The sequence below is a fragment of the Sarcophilus harrisii genome, chromosome 4 (genome assembly GCF_902635505.1).
Source record: "Sarcophilus harrisii chromosome 4, mSarHar1.11, whole genome shotgun sequence".
Classification (NCBI taxonomy): Eukaryota; Metazoa; Chordata; class Mammalia; order Dasyuromorphia; family Dasyuridae; genus Sarcophilus; species Sarcophilus harrisii.
In genome coordinates this window covers 297,215,854-297,238,367 of record NC_045429.1, presented here as the reverse complement: position 1 = coordinate 297,238,367, position 22,514 = coordinate 297,215,854, and the positions used below count along the sequence as shown (strand labels likewise).

Genomic DNA, 22,514 nt, shown 5'->3' with positions numbered 1-22,514 from the left:
AGGCTCTGCCTTGCTCTCAAAATATTTTTTTCATGACAAGGCTTCGGAATTAGTGCTTGACTGAAAAAACCCACAAATACATCGCCAACAGAAAATATTCTCAAAATTCACCAGAAAAAGTCTGTTTTTGCTTGCGGGTGGGGACGGTTAGATCAGGCACAGACTGAAAGTAGGCAGCGAGAGTGTGGCAGGCAGAGAGAGTACGGAAGGCAGTTCACACCGAGCAGACCTGAAGGGGGTGGGGTGTTATCTTAGCCATTTCTGCAGGGAGAACTTTACCACAGTGTGACTACTTTGCCCTGGCAGCAAGCTAGTAGATTAGCAGAGAAGCTATAAACTCAGGGGATAAAAAATATAACCCAAAAAGCTAGGGTCTCTCCAGACCTGGCCACACCCACCCAAAGTGTCTCAGCATGCTCTCAGAGTCTCAGAGTGCAGATGCAGCTCAGGCCTTGCTGTCCTGTTAGTGCCTCCCTGCTGCCCCCTGCAGTCTGTAGAGTAAGCTTGATAATACCATCCAGCCCCTCCAACCCCCCCCCCAAAAAAAAAGCAGACTACATTTGCTTTTTTGATTAGTTTGTTTTCTTTGATTCTTCTTTGACAAAATGAGCAAAAAAGTAAAGCACACTTTAACTATTGATAGCTTCTATAGGGAGAGAGAGAGAGCAAACTTTAAACCCTGAGGAGACTAAAAACAGACTGTCTTCAGATGAATTCCCAAAGGGGGATATGATCTGGTCCTCAACACACAAGACTCTCATAGAAGAAATTAAAAAGGCTCTCATAAGAGAGCTAGAAGAAAAATGGGCAAAGAAAAAGAAAGCTTGGCAAGAGGGCCTGGATAAGTCATCCCACTCATTTAAAAATAGAGTGGATAAAGAAATCAAATCTTTGAAAAACAGAATTAGTGAATTGGAAAAGCTAAACAATTCCAAGGAAAACAGAATCAGTGAATTGGAAAAAGAAAATAGCTCTCTAAAAAATAAAATTGGCAAAATGGAAAAAAATTCCATAGAACAAAACAGTTCACTTAAAAACTCAATTAGACAATTAGAAAAAGAAATTAAAAAGTGAGTGAAGAAAATAATTCATTAAAAATCAGAATTCAACAAAGAGAATTGAATGACTCGAGAAGAAACTAAAAAATCAGGCAAGCAAAACAAAACAAAAAAAGTGAAACAATGGGAAAAAATGTCAAATACCTTGCTGGGAAAACAACAGACCAGGAAAATAAATCTAGGAGAGATAATCTGAAAATTATTAGACTTTCTGAAAAATACGATGAAAAAAAGAGCCTGGACACTGTTTTCCAGGATATTATCAAAGAGAACTGCCCAGATGTTGTAGAAATAGAGGGTAAAATAGACATCGAAAGAATTCATCGATCACCTATTGAAAGGGATCCTAAAATCAAAACTCCAAGAAATATTGTGGCTAACTTCCAGAACTATCATACCAAGGAAAAAAATACTACAAACTGCTAAAAAAAATTCAAATATAGAGAAGCCACAATAAGGATTACTCAGGATCTAGCAGCATCCACATTAAATGATTGAAGAATCTGGAATCTGATATTCTGAAAGGCTAAGGAACTTGGTATGCAGCCAAGAATAACTTACCCAGCCAAAAGGAAAATTTTTTTCCTTGGAAGATGAAATAGGTGTATTTCATCTATTTCTGATGAAAAAACTGAAACTAAATAAAAAGTTGGATCTCCAAATATAAGACTCAAGAGAAACCTAAAAAGGTTAAAAGAAATCTTGGGAACTATATTTCTATTATAAAGATATATAAAGAACACATGTGTAATTTGTTCTAGAAACTAGAGGTGGAAAGGAAATTGTAGCAGAAAAGGGTAAAGTGGAAGTACTACATCTCACAAAGAGGTAAAGGAAACCTATTATACCTGAGAGAAAGAATGGAGGGAAAATGGACCAAAAAAATAATTGGAAACTAAATAATCTCATAATAAAGAATGATTGGGTGAAACAGAAAATATAGATGTAATTAATAACTTCACCCAAGAAATGGCAATAATGAGATGTCATACCAAAATGTGTGGGATGCAGCCAAAGCAGTAATAGGGGGAAATTTTATATCTCTAGAGGCCTACTTGAATAAAATAGAGAAAGAGAAGGTCAATGATTTGGGCTTGCAACTAAAAATGCTAGAAAAGGAACAAATTAAAAACCCCAAGTCAAACACTAAACTTGAAATTCTAAAAATAAAAGGAAAGATCAATAAAATTGAAAGTAAAAAAAATTATTGAATTAATTAATAAAACTAAGAGTTGGTTCTATGAAAAAAACAACAAAATAAACAAACTCTTAGTAAATCTGATTTTAAAAAGGAAAGAGGAAAATCAAATTGTTAGTCTTAAAAATGAAAAGAGATAACTTGCCACTAATGAAGAGGAACTTAGAGCAATAATGAGGAGTTACTTTGCCCAACTTTATGACATAAATTCAATAACTTAAATGAAATGGAAGAATACTTTCAAAAATATAGCTTGCCCAGATTAACAGCGGAAGAAGTAAATTGGCTAAACAATCCCATTTTTAGAAAAAGAAATAGAACAAGCTATTAATCAACTCCCTAGGAAAAAAATCCCCAGGACCAGATGGATTTACATGTGAATTCTACCAAACATTTAAAGAGCAATTAACTCCAATACTATATAAACTATATGAAAAAATAGGGATTGAAGGAGGCCTACCAAATTCCTTTTATGACACAGACATGATACTGATACCCAAGCCAAGTAGGTTGAAAATGGAGAAGGAAAATTATAGACCAATTTCCCTAATGAATATTGATGCTAAAATCTTAAATAAAATATTAGCAAAAAGATTATAGAATATCATTTCCATGATATTGACCAAGTAGGATTTATGACCATGTAGGATTTGTACCAGGAATGCAGAGCTGGTCCAATATTAGAAAAACTATCAGCATAATTGACTATATCAATAACCAAATTAACAAAAACCATATGATCATCTCAATAGATGCAGAAAAAGCATTTGATAAAATCCAACATCCATTCCTAATAAAAACACTTCCTAATTCCTAAAAAAAAAAAACATTCCTAAAAAAAATGGACTTTTCCTTAAAATAGTCAGGAGCATGTATTTAAAACCTTCAGTAAGCATCATAGATAATGGGGATTCCCAGTAAGATCAGGAGTGAAACAAGGTTGCCCACTATCATCATTATTATTCAATATTGTATTAGAAATACTAGCCTCAGCAATAAGAGTTGAGAAAGAGATTAAAGGAATTAGAGTAGGTAATGAAGAAACCAAAATCACTTTTTGCAGATGATATGATGGCATACTTAGAGAACCTCAAAGATTCTACTAAAAAAAACTATTAGAAATAATTCACAAATTTAGCAAAGTTGCAGGATACAAAATAAATCCACATAAATCCTCAGTATTTTTATACACCACAAACAAAATCCAACAGCAAGAAATTCCATTCAAAATAACTGTCGATAGCATAAAATATTTAGGAATCTGTCTACCAAAGGGAAGTCAGGAATTATATAAGCAAAATTACAAAACACTTTCCACACAAATAAAGTAAGATTTAAATAATTGGAAAAATATTAAGTGCTCTTGGATAGGCCGAGTGAATATAATAAAGATGACAATATTACCTAAACTAATCTATTTAGTGCTATACCAGTCAGACTCCCAAGAAACTATTTTAATGACCTAGAAAAAAATAACAACAAAATTCATATGGAAGAACAAAAGGTCAAGAATTTCAAGGGAATTAATGGGAAAAAAAATCAAATGAAGGTAGCCTAGCTGTCCCAGATCTAAAACTATATTATAAAGCAGCAGTTACCAAAACCATTTGGTATGGGCTAAGAAATAAACTAGTTGATCATTGGAATAGGTTAGGTTCACAGGACAAAATAGCCAATAATTATAGCAATCTAGTGTTTGAAAAACCCAAAAATCCCAACTTTTGGGATAAGAATTCACTATTTGACAAAAACTGCTGGGAAAACTGGAAATTAGTATGGCAGAAACTAGGCATGGACCCACAATTAACACCATACACTGGTGATCCATAAGATCAAAATGGGTCCATTATTTAGGCATAACGAATGAGATTATAAATAAATTAGAGGAACATAAACTAATTTACCTCTCAGATTTGTGGAGGAGGAAGGAATTTGTGACCAAAAGAACTAGAGATCATTATTGATCACAAAATAGAAAATTTTGATTATATCAAATTAAAAAGCTTTTGTACAAACAAAACTAATGCAAACAAGATTAAAAGGGAAGCAACAAACTGGGAAAACATTTTTACAGTTAAAGCTTCTGATAAAGGCCTCATTTCCAAAATATATAGAGAATCGACTCTATAAATTGTCTTCACTCAGAATTGTTTTCAGATATATTGATGTCTTTATCAAGCCATTCTCCAATTGATAAATGGTCAAAGGATATGAACAATTTTCAGATGATGAAATTGAATCTATTTCTACTCACATGAAAGGGTGTTCAAAATCATTATTGATCAGAGAAATGCAATTTAAGACAACTCTGAGATACCACTGCACACCTGTCAGATTGGCTAAGATGACAGGAAAAAATAGTGATGAATGTTGGAGGGGATGCGGGAAAACTGGGGCACTGATGCATTGTTGGTGGAGTGGTGAATGAATCCAACCATTCTGGAGAGCAATCTGGAATTATGTCCCCAAATTTATCAAACTGTCCATACCCTTTGATGCAGCAGTGGTAATGCCAGACTTATATCCCAAAGAGATACTAGAGAAGGGAAAGGGACATGTATGTGCCAAAATATTTGTGGCAGCCCTTTTTGTAGTGGCTAGAAACTGGAAAATGAATGGATATCCATCAATTGGAGAATGGTTGGGTAAATTATGGTATATGAATGTTATGGAATATTATTGTTCTGTAAGAAATGACCAGCAGGATGAATACAGAAAGTCTTAGAAAAACTTACATGAACTGATGCTGAGTGAAATGAGCAGAATCAGGATATCATTATTCACTTCAACAACAATACTGTATGAGGATGTATATTGATGGAAGTGGATATCTTCGACAAAGAGAAGATCTCATTCAGTTCCAATTTATCAATGCTGGACAGAATCAGCTATACCCAGAGAAGAAACACTGCGAAGTGAATGTGGACTACTTGCATTTTTGTTTTTCTTCCGAGGTTATTTTTACCTTCTGAATTCAATTCAATTCAAGAGAACTATACGGTTCTGCACACATATTGTATCTAGGATATACTGCGACATATTTAACATATATAGGACTGCTTGCCATCTAGGGGAGGGGGTGGAGGGAGAGAGGGGAAAAATCGGAACAGAAGTGAGTTCAAGGGATAATGTTGTAAAAAATTACCCTGGCATGGATTCTGTCAATAAAATGTTATTTAAAAAAAAACCCTAAGAAGAGTCACAAAGAATTGCATGTTATTGAAATAAGTGAATAACATATATACGTATGTATGTAAAAAAAAAAAAAGAATTAGAACTGAGACTTATGACTAAGAGTTGCTATGAAGCTTCTCTTGGGTATTTTGCAGTTAAAGTGGGGAAGAGGTTAAGAAATAAAGGATGAGAAAAATCTTATCCCACTCAAAGCTCTGGCAAATGTGGTTTGGGCTTTGAGGTACAGACAATGAAGAGCTGCATATGTATGGTTTTAAAGAATGATTGGTTTTTCTGCTCAATTGCTGTGTGTGTGTGTGTGTGTGTGTGTGTGTGTGCATAGTTCTATTTATGTGTTTGAGCATATTTTGAAATTGAGTAAATTTTCCCAAAGAGTTAAATATAATAAATTAAAACATATAGATAATTTGTAGTATTTTTCTCATCAACTTTTAATTGTTTTATTACTGGTTCATGTAAACATATTCTTCCTGGACTTGATTAGAATGATGTCTTCTAACTCATAAGTCTTCAATTAGGTTAAAAAAAAAACCCTTGCCGCACAGTATTTATGAGTAATGGATCAGGCCAGTTACATATTAAGATCTCTTAAAATAATTTATCTTTGATCTGCCCATACTTATATCACATGTGGATTTTTTTTTATTATTTTGTTTGTTTTACTATGTTTAAATGGTAGGACAGGTCTCGTCTTTCCAGCACCTCTATCTTGCTTAATTGCATACAGTTTTATCAAAAATATTACAAGTATTGAATTTTCACAATAATAGCATAAACTCGCATGACTGTTTTATTTTAAGACTCAAAAGCTTTTTCTCTCCCATACCACTTCTCCAATCTTACTCTTTTTTCCTTTCAAGAAAAATTTGCTTGTAATTTCCCTGTTTCCATTAGATAGTCACCTTTTATCTACATGCATTAGTCTGCTTAGCAAACCACCTCTCTTTTTCACTTGTGCAAGATTAGATATAAACTCTTTTCTAGTTATAAATCACCTTCTAAAAGAGCTTGAAGTAACAACAATAAAAATGTCAATTTATATCACAACATTTCTAAAAGTGCCAGTATTGTTTTCAGAACAAACTTTGTAAAAGCATTTTTCAAAGAGAAAAACATTTTAATAGACTTATGAAAGAAGAAAGAAAATATTTATTAAGTGCTTACTCTGTGCCAATGCATTTTGTAAATAATATCTAATTCAATCCTCACAAGAGACCCAATAAGTAAATATTATCATTATCTCCACTTTACAGTTGAAAAAACTAAGGCAAATTGAAGTTAAGTAAATTTTGCTTGGTCACACAGCAAGTGTATGAAGCTAGATTTGAATTACATTCTTCCTTCCTACAGCCCTAATGCTCTATCTCTTGTACCATCTAACCACCTATTGCCTAAATTAAGCATTTGCTTTGTGCCATGTACTTTCTAAGTTCTTGGGCTGAAAAAAAAAAAAGAAAAGAAAAGAAAAGAAAAAGCTAGACAGCCCCTACTATTAAGAAGCTCACATTCTAATAGGGAAGATAACACATAAAAGAAAGTTCCACTACAAAGAGTATGAATAATGGAGTTCTAAAAAGTCCTATGAATGCAATGGTGGATGAATCACATGGAAAGAACCAGGAGTCCTTGAGTTATTTCATTGGGGATGATAGTAGCCTGAAGGTCTATAGGGCATAGAGGACAAATGGTAAACTCTGGTGGTCTTTCATCTCATTGAAATAACATAATTGGGAGGCAGAGCCAAGATGGCAGAGAAGACATGCATCTTTTTCTGAGCTCTTCCCATGACCTTCAGACTAATTAGCAAATCCAGCTTCTGAATTAGTTCTGGACTGGCAGAACCCACAGATATTGGGAGTGTAACAAATTACAGGCAGAAGATAATTTTAAAGATCTTTAGAAAATGTCTGTTTCAATGGGGCACAAAGGGAGACATGCCAAGTGCAAGCAGACTGAGCATAGACACCAGGGTAGGCAATGCACAATCCCAGGATGGTGTGGGCTCCATGCCCCAGAGAATCTACAGGGAGGAATCTACAGCAGTATTGGCTACTCAGCCCTGGTTGCAAGCCAGTAGATCAGCAGAGAATTTATAAAATATCCAACACAAACACAAATGGTAAAAAGTGAATCACAAAACACCAGAATTTCACAGAACCTAACCACACTCACCCAGCACCAGAAGTCAGTCAGCAATGATTCAGCACAGCTTCTGCCAGCACTTGCAGAGGAAGTTTGGACAATCTCCCCTGCCCTAAAAGCAGATCTCAACTTTTTAAAAGAATGAACAAAAAAGCAAAAAGAACTTTTACTATAGATAGTTTTTATGATAAAAGAGAACAGATTTCAAACTCGGGTCACTAAAAGCAGATTGTCTCCAGATGAAGTCCAAAAAGGTGAAATAAATAGGTTCCCATCTCATCAGGCTCTCTTGGAAGAAATTAAAAAGGATCTTAAAAGAGAGCAAGAAGAAAAATGGGGGGGGGAGAATGAGAACATTGCAAGAAGGTTTGGAAAAGGAAACACAGAAATCTTTTGAAGAAAAATCATTACAAAATAGATTTAATGACATGGAAAAGGCATATAACAGCTTACCAAAACAGATTTGACAATTGGAAAATTGAAACGGAAAAAGAAAACAACTCCCTGAAAAACAGAATTTGTGAAATAGAAAAAAAATTCACAAAATAAACAACTTATCAAAAAATTCAATTGCTCAAATTCAAAAAGAACTAAAAAAAGTAAATGAAGAAAATTATGCACTAAAAATCAGAACTGAACAAATGGAAATGAATAATTCAATGAGACATCAGGAATCCATCAAGCAAAATAAAAAAAAAAAGAAGAAGAAATAGAAGAAAATATAAAATACCTACTTGGGAAAACAACTGACCTGGAAAATAGGTCTAGGAGAGACAATCTAAGGATTACTGGACTTCCTGAAAACCATGATGAAAAAAAAAGAACCTAGACATCATCTTACAGGAAATCATCAGAGAACTATGCTGATGTTTTAGAATGAAAAGGTAAAATAGCCATTGAAAGAGTTCATTGCTCATTTCCTGAAATAGACCCCAAAATGAAAACTCCAAGAAATATTGTGTCTAAATTTCAGAACTATCAGACTAAGGAAAAAATATTACAAGCAGCCAAAAAGAAACAATTCAAATACCAAGGAGTGACAATAAGGATTACCCAGGACCCAGCAGCTTCCACCTTAAGGGATTGAAGGGTCTGGAATCTGATATTCAACAAGGCAAAGGAACTTGGAATGCAGCCAAGAATAAACTACCTCACTGAACTAAGCATTTTCTTTCAAGGAAGAAGATGGACATTCAAGGAAATAGGTGAATTTAATTTATTTCTAATGAAAAGAGCAAACAAAAAATTTGACCTCCAAATATAGAACTCAAGGGTAAAAATAAGGTAAAAATAAAAGAACTCTTGAGAACTATATTTCTGTTATGAAAATTCATAAAGAGTGCATGTATATTCAACAACAATACTATATAATGATCAATTCTGATGGACATGGCCATCTCCAGCAATGAGATGGACCAAATCAGTTCCAATAGAGCAGTAATGAAGTGAACCAGCTACACCCAATGAAAGAACTCTAGGACATGACTATGAACTATTACATAGAATTCCCAATCCCTATATTTTTGTCCACCTGCATTTTTGATTTCCTTCACAGGCTAATAGTACACTATTTCAAAGTCCAATTCTTTCTGTACAGCAAAATAACTGTTTGGACATGTATACTTATATTGTATTTAATTTATACTTTAACATATTTAACATGTATTGGTCAACCTGCTATCTGAGGGAGGGGATGGGGGAAGGAGGGGAAAAATTGGAACAAAAGATTTGGCAATTGTCAATGCTGTGAAATTACCCATGCATATAACTTGTAAATAAAAAGCTATAATAAAAAAAAAAAAGGAAATTGTTCTCTGAAGATATCTGGTTCTATTCATTATGTAACTGCAATGCCCATTATAGATATGTGTGTGTACATACACACAAATATAATTGTAATTGTATGTATATGCATAAACAAATATACTTATTTACAAGTTCTGTAAAAAAAAAAAAAAGGAGTGCATGTGTAAATTGATTATATTATAATATAAAAAAACTAGAGTTGGAAAGAGGATTGTACTGGAAAAGGGGGGAAATGGAGGTAAAATGAGGGAAATTATATCTCACAAAGAGGCAAAGAAAACGCAATATAAAAGAAGGGAAAAGAGAAATAGAAGGGAAATATATAAGAAACAGGGAGGAGCTATAAAGGGGGAGAGCTCCTTGAAGCAAGGGAAGCAAAGCAAAATACTGGGGAGGGAGGAAAGAGGAAAAGAAAAGAAAAAAGCATAATTTGAAGGTAAATAAAAGGTTGGGAAATACAGAATCAATCATTTTAACTGTGAATGTGAATGTGGTGAATTCTCCCATACAATGGAAGCAGCACATTGTCTTAAAAGCCAGAATCCCACAATATGTTGTTTACAAGAAACACATTTGAAGCAGAGTGATACATACAGAGTAAAGGTAAAAGGCTGGAGCAGAATCTATTATGCTTCAGGTGAAGTAAAAAAATTTAAAAATTTAAAAAAAAAAGAGAGAGGGGTAGCCATCCTGATCTTAGATCAAGCAAAACCAAAAAATAAATCTAATTAAAAGAGACGAGGAAGGAAATTATATCTTGCTAAAAGATACCATAGGTAATGAAGAAATATCAGTACTAAACATATATGCACCAAATGGCATAGCATCTAAATTCTTAAAGGAGAAATTAAAAGAACTGTAAGACAAAAGAAATATCCAAACTATAATAGTGGGGGATCTCAACCTTGCTCTCTCAGAACTAGATAAATTAAACCACAAAATAGATAAGAAAGAAGTTAAGGAGGTAAATAGAATACTAGAAAAGTTAGGTATGATAGATCTTTGGAGAAAATTGAATGGATACAGAAAGAAATACACTTTTTTCTCAGCAGTTCGTGGAACCTATACAAAAATTGACCATATATTAGAGCATAAAGATCTCAAAATAAAATACAGGAAGACAGAAATAGTAAATGCACTTTTTTAATAATACACCAAAAGAAAATAGACAAAAAAATCAGTTGGAAATTAAATAATCTAAACTTTAAAAATGAATGGGTGAAACAACAAATTATTTCAATAATTTATCCAAGAGAATAACAATAATGAGACAACATACCAGAATTTGTGTGATGCAACCAAAACCGTAATAAGGGGAAATTTTATATCTGTATTTGCTTACTTGCATAATAGAGAAATAGAAGATCAATGAATTGGCCTTGCAACTAAAAGAGCTAGGGGAAAAAAATCAAAAACCCCCAGCCAAATACCAAACTTGAAATTCAAAAAATAAAAGGGGAGATTAATAAAATTGAAAATAAAAATCTATTGAATTAATAAATAAAACTAAGAGTTGGTTTCATGAAAAAACCCAACAAAATAGATAAACTTTTAGTTAATTTGATTAGAAAAAGGAAAGAGGACAATCAAATTGCTAGTCTCAAAAATGAAAAGGGAAAACTTTCCACTAATGAAGAGGAAATTAGAGCAATAATTCGAAGTTATGTTGCCCAACTTTAGGCCAATAAATTTGATAACCTAAGTGAAATGGAGAAATACCTGCAAAAATATAGATTGCCCAGATTAACAGAAGAGTAAATAAGTTACTTAAATAGCCTCATTTTAGAAAAAGAAATAGAGCAAGTTATTAATCAACTCCCTAAGGAAATATCTCCATCTACATCCAGAGAGAGAACTGTTGGAATTGAATGTGGTTCACAACATAGCATTCTCACCCTTTTTGTTGTTTTTTTGCTTGCATTTTATTTTCTTCATCACTTTCTGGTTTGATTTGATTTTTCTTGTACAACAAGGTAATTGTTTAAATATGTATGTATATCTTGGATTTAACATATATTTCTATCATGTTTAACATATATTGAACTACTTGCCATTTAGGGAGGGGGTTATGAGAAGTGGGGGGAGAAACTGGAACACAAGGTTTTGCAAGGGTTCATGTTGCAGAATTATCTATAGATATGCTTTGAAAAATAAAAAGTTTTAATAATAATAAAAAGGAATAATGTAATTGATGACATCTCGTCCATGGAGCAGTCTTGCATCAAGACCCCAGCCCAAGAAGGAGAAAGGAAAATGGATGATCCTGGGGGTAGTTGATCTTCTTGATGATTAACTATCCTAGATGGGCTGCAGAATGGCCTAGATCCAGGGAAAGAGGCAAAGGGAGAAGCCAAAAATGATATATTATATATAAAATAAAAAATGATTTTACCGCAAAAGGAGCAAACAAAACAATTTGTGGATTTGTTGGGTTAAACCAGGAGTGTTAAAAAGTCTCAATTAATAAATAGACTATTTTCTCTTTTATTTTTCTATCTATTAATTTGATGATTGCTAATAAGTAACCTAACTTTACTATAGTAGAGGTATGCAGTATATTATTACATGTATGTATATGGACATGCATGTGTCTATATTTATGTATATGATGTGTTATTTGTGATGTATTATATATACACACACAGACACACACACACACATACACATACATGTCCAACAATGATACCTTTGCTTAAACCAAACTTCATTGAGCTAGGTTATTGTTTAGTCATTTTTCTGTCATGTCTAACTTTTTGTGACCCCTTTTAGGGTTTTCTTGACAAAGATACTGGAGTGGTTTGCCATTTTCTTTTCCAGTTCATTTTACAAATGAGGAAACTGGCTTATCCAGGGTCACAAGCTAATAAGTGACTAATGATTGGGCTGTTGATTTTTTAAATTATCAAAAATCATTCAGAGCCCAAGCTTGTGACTAAAATAGTTATCAAGTCAGGAAATAATTTTTTTTTATTTTTTGCTTTTTTATGTATATGGCTCAGAAGCTGTTTCTGAAGATACTAATGTGTGTGACAACATAGTTTAAAAATTATGTAACTTCTGTATCTAGAATCATGCAATGTCACTAAGATGAGTTAATTTCTAACTACCTCCTTCAAAAATCTGACCTGACAAAAAATTGGAAATTGAAAGGATGTCCATCAATTGGGGAATGGCTCAACAAACTGGTGTGTGTTTATGATCGAATAGGGAATATTATTGCTCTATGGGAAATAATGAGCAGGATGCTATTAGGAAAAAAAAAACCTGGAAAATCCTCCATGAACTCAAGCAATGTGAAATATACTGTATACAAAGTAATAGTAATGTTCTGGAATGACCAAACTGACTTTGTCATTCTCAGTAATACAATACATTCATCACTATTCTGAAGGACTTATGAGGAAAAATTCTATCTATACCCAGAGAAGGAACTGATTGCATATGAATACAGATTGAAGTATTCTCTCTCTCTCTTTCTCTATCTCTCTCTCTTTCTGTCTTTTTAATGTAACCTCAAGGGTCTTTATTTTCATTACGGTGAAAGAGATATAGTTTTTTTTCTCCTACAACTTCACTTTTTTCTCCCTGAGGAAATTAGGGTTAAGTGACTTGCCCAAGGTCAAACAGACAACTTCACTTTTATGGAAATGGTTTGCATAATTTCACAAGTTGTTTCTTAATTGTGGTGGGGATAAGGAGAGAACCTAAAATTCAAAAACTTTAAAAACAAATGTAAAAAATTGTTTTGAATGTAAATTGGGAGAAAATACTGAATAAATAAATAAAATTAAAAAATAAAAAAAAGGAATCTACCCTAAGATTATTTATCATGACATGGTAATATAATTTAAACATTATTTGTTTTTGATAAGGAAAGACTTAGATGGACTCTATATACAATAGGGACAGAATAATGACTTTACATTCTCAGAAATAAATATTATGCTTCTTATAGACATAATTCAATAGGAAATCATTGCAACTTAGTTGAATTCTTCTTTAGTAGAACTTTCCTCAGTGCTAAAGTTCTATGGAGAAGAAAAATATTTTTATTCCTACTAGGTTTATTTTCATGTGCTTAAGGAATCCTCATGGGAAAAAAATTAAAATAAGAATTTTTTTCATATTTCCATTTTATAGGATTCTAAACATTTTGATGGTATTGATATTGATTTTAAAGAACTAGTTTATGATGCTCAGAAGACACCAAATGTTATAGAAGCTACGAACAAACCAGGTGTTCATGATCAATTAGAAAACATTCAGAACAGGTAAGTTCCTTCTTATTCTCTCTTTTGGACCTATGAATTTGATGTTTTTCCAGCTGACTACTTCTGGGCCTTGTGAGTATTTTATGACAGCCTCTTGTGTGTTGGTATGTATGTTGTTTCCATAATATAGATGTTAGATGTATATTTCCATGTGTTAATATTTCTATAAATATTAATATATTTGTATATATTTCTATGGATATTTGTTTTTTTTGTCAAATATCTGAGTTAAATTTCTTTCAAATATGTGTCAGTGCCTGTGTTTAGATATATATTTCTTTCTGTATATATGCAATTCTATCTATATGTATATAAAGTCTAAACTCTGTATCCTCAGATTGTGCCAGTGTGAGAAAGCCTTGACTGAATATCTAGACACCAAGAGACTGGCCTTCCCCAGATTTTACTTCCTGTCCTCTTCGGACTTGTTAGATGTCCTTTCAAATGGCACAAATCCACAACAAGTAAGCTATTGAATATCTCTGATAAAGCATCAGAGAATTTGTGAAGAATGAGTAAATCATGTAGTCATTATTTGAGTTGATCTTTTCTGTCTCTCATTCCATCAAGACACAATTACAGAATCACATGATCTGGAAAGACCATCAGAATCAATCTAGTCTAAAACATACTTTACTGAGAATTCTCTTAACACTATCCCTAAATGGTCCTCTTGCTTCTGACTAAAAAGCCTCCCATAAAAGAGACCTTTTTACATCTAGTCAGCTATTTCATTTTGGCACAACTTTCATTGCTAGGAAATTTTTAGGTTGAATAGCTGAAGAACATTAATCTTTTCCTCTTAGCTGGCCTTCTTCTCTTTCAAGATCTTTCCAGAGACAATGATGTTGTCTAGGTATAACAGTATTTTCAAGTACTTCATAATTCATGCTGTCTTCTTCATAAGCCACAGTTGTCCCTGAAATTCCTTGCATTCTAATAATTATTATTCTATCAGATAGATGATATCTGTTATCTCCTTATCTTCCTTTGCCATAGGAAAATGATAATATCCACCATGTAAATCCATTTTGAAAAATCGATGTCTGGCTGTGAAATCTTGAACTTGTGAAATACTGTACTACTATTTTTTTTTCTATTCTGGAAAGTCCAAAGAAGCAAGAGTTAGATAACTCAGCCTTCACAACATCATGACTCTTAATATTACCTCCCAATAACACCCTGACAACAGTTTTTTGTTCCCTTTTGTGATTCCTCCCTTGTTCCCAATTTATTTTTAAAAAAGTAACGAGTGAAATTAAAATCCACATATATTATCAATCTCAGATTTTTCTAAACTGGATGCTATTGACATAATTTTTATAGGACTATGCTTGTTTTTGTTTTTATCCTGTTTCTTGCATTTACCTTCATTTTCTGGACATTTCTTTATAAATTATGAATTGGGTAACAATTTCTTTTGTATGTGCATTTGTCTTTTATGAATTGTTCTCTTTTTCCTTCTCCTTGGAATAATTTCTGTTTGATTTTTATTCTTGATTGTTCCCATTTTTCTTAAGTCAACTTCCCCTGTAAAATATTTGCAAGTAGTTGGATTTCATACTTTCTTCAGGTATTTTTAAAGATATACTATTTTCAAAAATGTGTGTGTCCAGCTTTCTTCTCCCCTTTCATGAAACCCAGCATTATTTGATCCCAAAATTAAAGGTATTCCTAATTAGCAATTAATTCTTCATCATTTGTAAGTCTTAAATCAAGAACATAAATTCCATATTTTGTGATCATATGACTAATATTATGGTAGTCTAGTCATTTTATCTAATCCCAATCAACTATTGCAAATACTGCCCAAAAGGAATTATACCCCACAGTAAAGCAATTGCATCTGAATCCACAGGACAATAAAGCAAGAAGCTCAACAACAGATTTAAGAATAAACAATGACAAATTCTAATCCTTAATTCTCTCGCTTAGTTCTCCAGCCCCTACCAGCTTTCATTCTCTAGCATGGAGTACAATCTGATTCACCCATTTGTACTTGGAACCTACTTAGTAATTTCCTTCCTGTCCTCTATTACATCACTATGACCCATCAGTGCCATTACTAGGTCTGTACCCCAAAGAAATCTTAAAGGAGGGAAAAGCATCCACATGTGCAAAAATGTAGCAGCTCTTTTTGTGGTAGCAAAGAATTGGAAAATGAGTAGATGGCCACTTGGGGAATGGCTGAACAAGTTGTGGTATATAAAGATCATGGAATATTATTATTTTATAAAAAATGGTGAACAAGTTGATTTTATAAAGGCCTGGAAAGATTTACATGAATTGATGCTGAGCAAAACAAGCAGAATCAAGAATATGTTGAACACAATAACAGCAAGAATGTGTGATGATCAATGATGCTCCTACAACTGAAACTATGATAGAACAGGTGTAGTGCGGAAAGAGTAAGTAAGGAAGAACTAGCTTTTAATGCTTGTTTTCATAGTAATTTGATCATGAACCCACAATTTGTGGTCTCAGTATCAGATTATCATCGAGATGATAAAAATAAAACCTATAGTCTCCACTCCACAATGATAAACTTTTTTTATTTGCAAACTTTAATATGCTGTAAATGTCAGTTGCTATAGAAATGCTAAAGAAATCTCCTTAAAATTGAAAAAAATACTTTGATACTAATGTCCTAAATTCTTCCAATTTGAGGTTATATATTGGGCATGATGATGAATATCAACCTACCATAAAAGAGAATATTAGAGGTTGTCCCCTTATCCCCACTTTCCTTAATAGGTACCAACTGATACCTTAGAGATATGTCCTTGGTTTCTCCCATTCTCAATAATATAGTGGGTATCCATGTTCTTCTCCTTATTCACAAGACTCCCACTCTAGGTCAGCCTCTCTTGGCTGGGATAGTGCAATAGCTTAACTAATTGGTCTCCCTGCTACAAATCTCTCTTCTCTCCAAACTACCTTCTATGTAGTTCCTGAAGCATCTTCCAAAACACGTCTGACCTTGTTACTCCCCTAAGACAAATATATGGTATACACATACATGCACATATTAAGACACACCTACATATATCTACCTACCTACATATATGCATATATATTTTATATACATATACATATACAAACCTCTAAAACAATATTAATATGGCTGACATATAAGGAAGATTTCTCTCTTGACTGAGTCTTTTTTAAGTTTGCCTTTGTCTGAGATCAATGATTACTACCTGTAATGTTTGGGTTAGCTTTCTGGAGGTCTTGAACCTAACTTATTCCACTGATTGACTATTCTCTTTCTTAGCCAGTATCAAATGGTTTTGATGACTGCTGTTTTATAATATAGTTTTAGAACTGATATAGTTAGGCCACCTTCAGTTGTATTTTTTTTTTCATTAATTTCCTTGAAATTCTTGACCTTTTGTTCTTACAGATGAACTTTGTTATTATTTTTTCTAGTTCTGTAAAATAACTTCTTAGGAGTTTGACTGGAATGTCACTGAATAAATAGATTAATTTAGGTAGTATTATCATCTTTAATATATTTGCTCAACCTATCCAAGAGCTCTTGATATTTTTCCATTGTTTAGATCTGACTTTATTTGTGTGGAAAGTATTTTGTATTTTGCTCATATAGTTTCTGACTTTCCCTTGGCAGATAGATTCCCAAATATTTTATATTATTGACAGTTATTTTAAATGGAATTTTTCTTTGTATTTCTTGCTGTTGCATTTTGTTAGTGATGTATAAAAATGCTGATGATTTTTGTGGATTTATTTTGTATCCTGAAACTTTGCTAAAGTTGTGGAATATATATAATAGTTTTTAGCTGATTTTCTAGGGTTCTCTAAGTATATGCAAAGAGTGATAATGTGGTTTCCTCATTACCTACTCTAATTCCTTTCATCTCTTTTTCTTTTCATATTTATGATCTTAACTTTTCTATGGTTTCTTTTGTAGGTGCAGCGCCATCTTTCCAAGCTATTTGACAGCATGGCTAGGATGAAATTCCTGGTGGACTCCAGCAAAAAAACAACCAAGAAAAGCCTTGGCATGTATAGTAAAGAGGAGGAGTATGTGAATTTCAGTGAGCCTTGTGACTGTAATGGCCAGGTAAAGTGGAGCAGCACTTACTCCATAGCCTCCCCTCCTTTCCATCCTCTCCTTTTGCTGGAGTTCTAAAAGACAGCTAAATTCTAAAATGACTAATATCAACCTAGACAGTTGGCCATTTATGAGAGAAGCAGAACTATTTTATACTTTCCCTCAAGACTACATCCTTCCTTTAAATATTTGGCTTCATTTGACTTAAACTTCTGTTAATATCCACTTTAATACAAGATGTTATTCACAAATTCATGTCTTTCTGGCCAAAGAATTATTCATAGAGAAAAAGGAATTTAAAAAGCATCCAACCAAAATTAGCAAGAAGTATAAAATATCAATGATTAGTAATTTTGGAACAAACTACTTTCTGTCCCAGTAGAGATTCCAAAAAAAAAAAAAATTATGGCCATCATTTGTATAGCTTTACTATGTACTAGGCACTGTGCCAAGTACTTTACAGTTATTATCTCATTTAAGCCTCACAACAATCCTGGGAATTAGATAATATTATTGCACCCATTTTACAGATAAGGAAATTGATGTAATCAATTTAAATGATTTGTCTAAGGTCACATCGCTAGTAAGTATCTGAGGCCACATCTAAACTTAGGTTTTTCTGACTGTAGGTTTGGCTCACTATCCACCACACCATCTCACCCTGGAAAATTCTCATCTAATAGCAAATATTCCTCATCCCCAAGAAAAAAATCCTATCTTCTGGGATATTTCCACTCTTTAAGGTGTACTACTCCCTTAAGATTTTCTAGAGTCTTGAGAAACCTTCCATGTCTTCATGTCCCATCTTTGCACAAGTAACAATGATTATAGGGATACAAGTTAGCCTTGGGTAATCAACTCTAATCAGCCTTTCATACTTCTGCCACAGTATAAGCAGTTTTCATTCCCTTAGGAAAACTTGAAGACTTTTGTTCTCCAAATGGTCCAATAAAATGCTGAAAACAGCATGACAGTTGTCTCTAGAACTAATTTGAGTGTGTGTTCTCTTGAGTCATAATTGAAATAACACCAGGCTTGTTCCTGCATTGCACCTAGTCCCCAAAACACTTAAAGAAATCTTTTTTTAGTTGTTATATCAAGAAAGAGCCAGAAAATGTCACTTGGTCACTTTAGCCACTTAGGCTAAAGGAGGGATTTAAAAAGAAGATTTACTTCTAAGTCATCTCCCCAACTCGCCATAGAATGAAGAAGTGATGGATCCATGTATTTATTCCAGTTTTAAACCATATTGTTTTCTTTTTTGGTCAATTTCCTTTTATTGAGGAGTCTCACCAATTGTTTTACTTTGGTTTGCTATTTAGACCTAGGTATATTCCCTGGGCAAACTGGCCTGAATTTGCATCTGTTTTCCTGAAGAGAAAATGTGTCTTTTGCCTTCCTACAGCCCAATTGATATGTACACAATCCCTGTTTCCTCTTTTCCTACCTTATCATGCATTGTGTATACTAATACCAAGTGACCTTAGGGGAGCTTCATCAATTCCTGACACTGTTCTTTCATCCAAAGGTAGAATTGGAATTTGCTGTGTAGGAAAATATTCAAAGCCTTATGTAAATATATTCTTTCTTTAAAATATTGTAATCAACTTCCTTATTGAAAAGCCCATATTTGGTCTTTCAAGGATTCTTTTTTCCAATTACTTTTATTTTTCCTGATTTATAATTATGGTCTCTTATAGGGTCTTTCCAACCACATGAAAAGGAATCTCTATCTTAAGTCATCCTAATAGAATGGGAAAAGCAGTAGTCACAATCAAAAGATGACTTGGGATTTTGATTTATCTTCTCATATTTACTAGTTGTGTGGCCATAGTCAATTCACTTACCCTCTCTGAGTCTCATTAAATGGGATTAAGAAGACTTGCAATGTACTCCTATTTTAAAGAATCATTCTGAATCAAGCACTCAAAGTGCTAAATAAAATGGTATCATTATAATCATGCTGAATGGCATGTAATAGTCTCAGTCAACATCTGGCACAGAAACTAGTCTTTTAGTAAGTCACAGCTAAAGTGTGAACAAGTTACATTTATAATAATGGTCTAAAACCTCAAAATTTACCTTTATATGATTTAGATTCAATTATGGGAAGCTTCCTGCATATCACTTTTTGGCTTATTCTTCCACTGACAAAGTGATGTGCAACTTACTGAGGCAAAGTAAAATAATTAAATTTATTAATTTTTACAGTAATGATGCACGTTATATTATGCAATTTTTACTTATATAACAAATCTTACAACTTTTTTACATCTTAAAATAAAACTTTTGATATGCAAGATGTTTTCCATTTGCTAGCATTTTGTGTGATTTGGCATTAAGTTCACAAAATGTTTGATACATATCTTTAACTCTTCACAAAATTAGGTATTACATCAGATACTTTGTGCTTTTGATTAACATTTGGTTTTTCCATATCTAGATTTGATTTTAGATGATAATTTTTCACATGGACTTAAATGAGGGAAGTTCCTAGATACTGCAATGTATTTATCTCCATCTTCTGGATAATTATTTTTACTATTGAAGACATGAAATATGGTGCAAGATGCTGTTAAATCACTACATGTATAGTTAGGAATTTCTATAATTCCAAAACAATTCTTCATCTCAACATATGAATATATTTATCAAAATTCATCATTCCTTCAATGAGAATAAAACTTTTCTTCCTATTGAAAGCATAGATTCCCTGACACATTGAGGATAGATGTATTGCAACCTATAATCAGATCTTAAAAGCTTATCTGACTTGTATGGTATGACAATGATTTGGGTATGACTTTGAATGAAAGCTTTAGTTTCATTTTTAAAAATTACCATTTTCTCATCTTTAATACTCTAGTCTTTGTATTGCTTTGTCCATGACAATCATTTGCCTTCACGACAATGCTTTCACTGTTCATCCAAATTCAAGAAATCTATGTCATGCTATAGAAGAATTAGCAACCCTCCAGGTCCCTCTAAAGATCTTTGCATATTTTCTGAAGACTATTTTTGCTGTTTCATAGGGAAAAAAATGTATTAGTTTGTTTTGAATCACACTTTACCATCATCTTTGTTGTGACTGTTCCTATCTTAGTGTGGGTTTGAAATAGCTGCAGCAATATTTAAATCTTTGAAGTCTGATATTCAATATGTAGAAGTTTTACATGTTTCTGAGAAGAACAGAAAGCCTGAAAGACAGTTTCTAGGTAATTAATAATCAATTTATTAATTAGGCTAGCTGATAATAATTAAATTGATGCCTTTCTTGGCTTTCATGGCAACCAAAGACAAATCATGGAATACACTCAAATCATGGTGTATACTCCAAAAATACTTAAATACTTTTGGAAAAGGAATACCCTGACAGATGAAAATTAATCCAGATTGGCGAAGTTAATGAGGGGATGGGCCTTCAAATGAGGATATGATCTGAAAGCCTTCAGCTTCTCCTAAGAATGTGACTTACTCATCACATTTAGCTATCTAGAAATATGGACAAAGCAATCCATCTCTATCCAAACCACTCTGGCTGGTTTTCTCCTTCATGAGCTGAGTTATTCTAAACTCCAATTGAGAGGTACAAGTACATGGGCTTAATGCTTTGGTAATGGAATTCACCTAGGTTAGATTCTATTTTACTATTCTAGTAATTAGATTCTATTTAAGATTTCCTAGATGACTGAGATTCCCATTTAAAATCATGGAACATGTTCCCAGAGAATTTGGGCAATCTCATCTATCAGCAATATCCTTCAGAGACTTACTGATTTACAGGGACTGGTGCCTGAAGGAGGAAATAGAAAAGGACTTAATCTTAATTTAATAATTGATTATTAATGTAATAGAAAATAATGATTTCTCTCATTTCCTTGCATTAATTTTTACTCTTAAAGACCACAGAATTAAAAATAAAATCAAAGAAATAAATAAACTATATGTTTATGTTACAAAGCCCAAGACTCACTTGACAGAAAATTAACTAAAGCTGGGGAAAGTCACTCAGATGGTTCCATCTGATCAAGGGCAGAATTCTGAATCAATCTGGAGTCAATAGAAACACAAAATTGTAATTCCCTTATAACTTTCCAAACCAAAATATTATCTACCATTCCTCAATGTGTGTTATCTTCCCCCTTTCAAATGTAATTCTTTGAGAGCAGGGACTGTCTTTGCTTTTATTTTTGTAATCCTTTTCTTTTGCTTTTATTTTGTAACTTAGCACAGTGCCCAGCACATAGTAATCCCTTAAGAAATATTCTTTCATTTATTCTTAGCACCCTGCTTACTGTTTGTTCCTCCAATGTAACTTTTTATTCATAATTATTTCAATTCAAAGACATTTACACCCTTTATTTCCCTTTAACAATTTTCTATCCTCTAAACTTGGTACAGTTGAAAGCTTCAAGTTAACTAAAGCACACATTTTATTGATTTGTGACTTTAACCAATTTGAGCCATAACCACAAGTCACTCATCTACTTTGGATCTAATTCCTTTCATTTTTAAAATAAAGGCTTGGACTAGATGGTCTCCTTTCTAGCTCTTAAATCTATAATACTGTGGTTTCTAGGGCCAGCATACCTAAATCCCCGAATTTCCTGTTTTGGGTTCATTCCCCAAAGATAAATGAAAGCTGAACTGGATCCCCTTGTATTTCCTTAAACTAAAAATATGCTGTCAAAGAAAGATGGTAAAGTAATGAATAAATTTTGCTAAAGTATTCTGTTCTCTAGCTATCTGCTAATAAATTCACTACTTAC

The 22,514-nt window shown here is 33.0% G+C and overlaps 1 protein-coding gene across 1 annotated transcript in view; it reads left to right on the top strand.

The window, feature by feature from the left end:
- DNAH9 (dynein axonemal heavy chain 9) overlaps nt 1–22,514 on the top strand; it is a 479,597-nt gene that overhangs the window by 186,503 nt on the left and 270,580 nt on the right. The window contains exons 21-23 of the mRNA XM_031965533.1: nt 13,540–13,670; nt 14,008–14,134; nt 17,602–17,754. Of these exons, the coding sequence (XP_031821393.1) occupies nt 13,540–13,670; nt 14,008–14,134; nt 17,602–17,754 (411 nt within the window). The remainder of the gene's footprint in view (nt 1–13,539; nt 13,671–14,007; nt 14,135–17,601; nt 17,755–22,514) is intronic.